The sequence below is a fragment of the Phalacrocorax carbo genome, chromosome 1 (genome assembly GCF_963921805.1).
Source record: "Phalacrocorax carbo chromosome 1, bPhaCar2.1, whole genome shotgun sequence".
In the NCBI taxonomy this organism is placed as follows: domain Eukaryota; kingdom Metazoa; phylum Chordata; class Aves; order Suliformes; family Phalacrocoracidae; genus Phalacrocorax; species Phalacrocorax carbo.
In genome coordinates, this window is record NC_087513.1 from 86289300 (window position 1) to 86291694 (window position 2395).

The window sequence follows — 2395 nt, forward strand, 5'->3', positions numbered from 1 at the left end:
GTTTGAGTTCTCAGTGTATGTCCAGGGACTCTGGTCTGTTCATTCTTGTTTCCTGTTTTCACATGCTATAAATCTCTTCCTGGCACATGTAGACGCAGGCTGTGTAGCCAGCACCTGCCAGACATTAATAACACTGCGTGACGCGCCACGTCGGTGTGCTTTCCTAGGTCATGTATTTCCATTGACCACTGAGGTCAGCACTGAATTCCCCTGGGAAGCTGCTCAAGTCAGGATGACAGAACTCAGCTTGGGCTCCATTGTCACTGGGGAGCAGAGGGTGTTAACAGAGTTGGGGAGCTGAAGGCCCTGGAGTTGTCTAAAATCAGCTGAGAAGCAATATGTCTCAAGCTAAGCAGTGGAAAACTAGCAACCAGCTAAAACATGCAAGCCAGCATTGCCTGTTTTAGTATGAGTGGCAAAAGCTAGCTGGAAAATGTCTCCTGCTTACTGTGTTTCTAAGAAGCTGCAAAAGCATCCTAAAATTCAATGCTGTTGTTAAATGGTCGGGCTTCAAGCTTCTCGGAGATGTTACCTTCCAACAAGACATCTTAGAGCAAACTATGGCTTGTCTTCTGCAAGGAACCACAGAGCTATGCACTGTTGCCAGACACCTTTCTAATGGACTGCATGGCTGCAGTGATATGAGCTTTCACCTTGATAGCCTGTATGGCCACTCAGGCTACCAGTAGGCAATGTGTCAGCCTTGCAATCGCAGCTGGCGCATCTGCAGCACTCTGCAGCGATTGCGTACAGCAAAGCTGCTCAGATCTCCCAGGATTTGCAATAGAAGTGACTTCTTCAGCAGCATACTGCTATGCTGTCAAAACCTTTGTCTGTTTTGCCTGCATCTCCTCTTTGGTTCTGCAAGGGTGTCATTTTCCAGCCAAGCTGAGGCTGTGGGGCGATGCAGTGGATACACAAAGCCGCTATGCCACCCTGCATTTTGCTTATGTGTGCAGTTCTTGGAGCTGCTGTGCCAAGCATTTCCTTCCAACTACCCTGACAGCTGCTTGCCTGTGGTGGTTATGGTTGTATCTTTCCCTCTCATGTCAGAAAGTGCCCAGGTGTGGGAAGCACTGTGTCAGCTGCTTCTCCATGGGGTGCACATGTGGGTTGCTCCGTCTGTCCCCCACACTTCAGTCTCTGTAGTAAAGACCCAGGCATGGGCATGTGGGTGTGTGTCTCCCTCAAAACCAGCCCTGTGGGGCTCTGGGCACCTCTGCGCTGGTGGTCCCAAAACCTCTTTCGCCAGCACCATTCCCCCTTTTGCCTGGGAAGGTTTTAACATGCGGAGAGTGGCACTCGGCACCTGTGCCAGAAGCAGAGGAAGACCAGCTGGTGCTCCCGTGACTAGCTTGGGGCTCAGAAAGTGGCACAGCTGCCTGGGAGAGATCAAGCCAGCTTCCCACTGTGTCCTGAAGCAAGCCAGTGCTGGGACACTCCCTGGGGAGCCGTTGGGGTGCATCTCAATCCCCGCAGGTGGAACAGGAACAGATTTTTGTCCCCTTTCTCCTGCAGAAGAGCACAAAATGCTTTGGGGTGCAAGGTACCTCAAAGGTCCTGCTTTTGGGGGTTCCATCAGCTTGGGTTAGCCTGGCCAGGCCTCAAATGCTGTTGTAGATTGTTGCCAGCCACCACCGTGTCCCTGAGCAGAGTGGGAAGCTCCCAGGTTGGCTCCCACTCCTCCTGCTTGCCTTGTCCCCATGGCCCTGGCTTCTTCCTTCCTCAGGGGGTACCCATCTCCCCTCATACCCCCACAGGCATGAGGCTATGCCTCAGCTCCCCTCTCCACACCCCCTCCCCTCCCTGGCTGTTATGCTGTCCACTTCTCATTCCACCGTCGCCAGGGCCACCAAGTGGGAGAGGGGTGCTGGGGCCTGGGGCAGACATGTTGAGGCTACCCTGCCTGGTGGGTGAGTGTCCCCTGCCTGGCCACTACCCACCCTCCCATGGCCACCTCAGAGTTGGGGGCTGGGGGCTGGAGGGAGCCGTGAAGTCCCTGCTGCTGCCACCCCCTGCTGTTGCCCCATCTCTCACAAGACCACCCCTCTGGGCCCACTGGCCACACCAGTCCCTGGCTCCTGCTTGCCCAGGATGTGGCTGGAAGCTCCTTTCCTTTCCTTTCCTTTCTTTCCTTTTCCTTTCCTTTCCTTTCCCTTTCCTTTCCTTTCCCTTTCCTTTCCTTTCCTTTCCTTTCCTTTCCTTTTCCTTTCCTTTCCTTTCCTTTCCTTTCCTTTCCTTTCCTTTCCTTTCCTTTCCTTTCCTTTCCTTTCCTTTCCTTTCCTTCCTTTCCTTTCCTTTCCTTTCCTTTCCTTTCCTTTCCTTTCCTTTCCTCTTCCTTTCCTTTCCTTTCCTTTCCTTTCCTTTCCTTTCCTTTCCTTTCCTTTCCTTTCCT

At 53.0% G+C, this 2395-nt stretch overlaps 1 protein-coding gene across 1 annotated transcript in view; it reads left to right on the forward strand.

Annotated features, from left to right (window-relative positions):
* The first annotated feature begins 1888 nt into the window (after positions 1–1888).
* Positions 1889–2395, forward strand: part of ACRBP (acrosin binding protein) — a 14984-nt gene continuing 14477 nt past the window's right edge. Inside the window, exon 1 of the mRNA XM_064464440.1 lies at positions 1889–1913. Coding sequence (XP_064320510.1) covers positions 1889–1913 — 25 coding nt within the window. The remainder of the gene's footprint in view (positions 1914–2395) is intronic.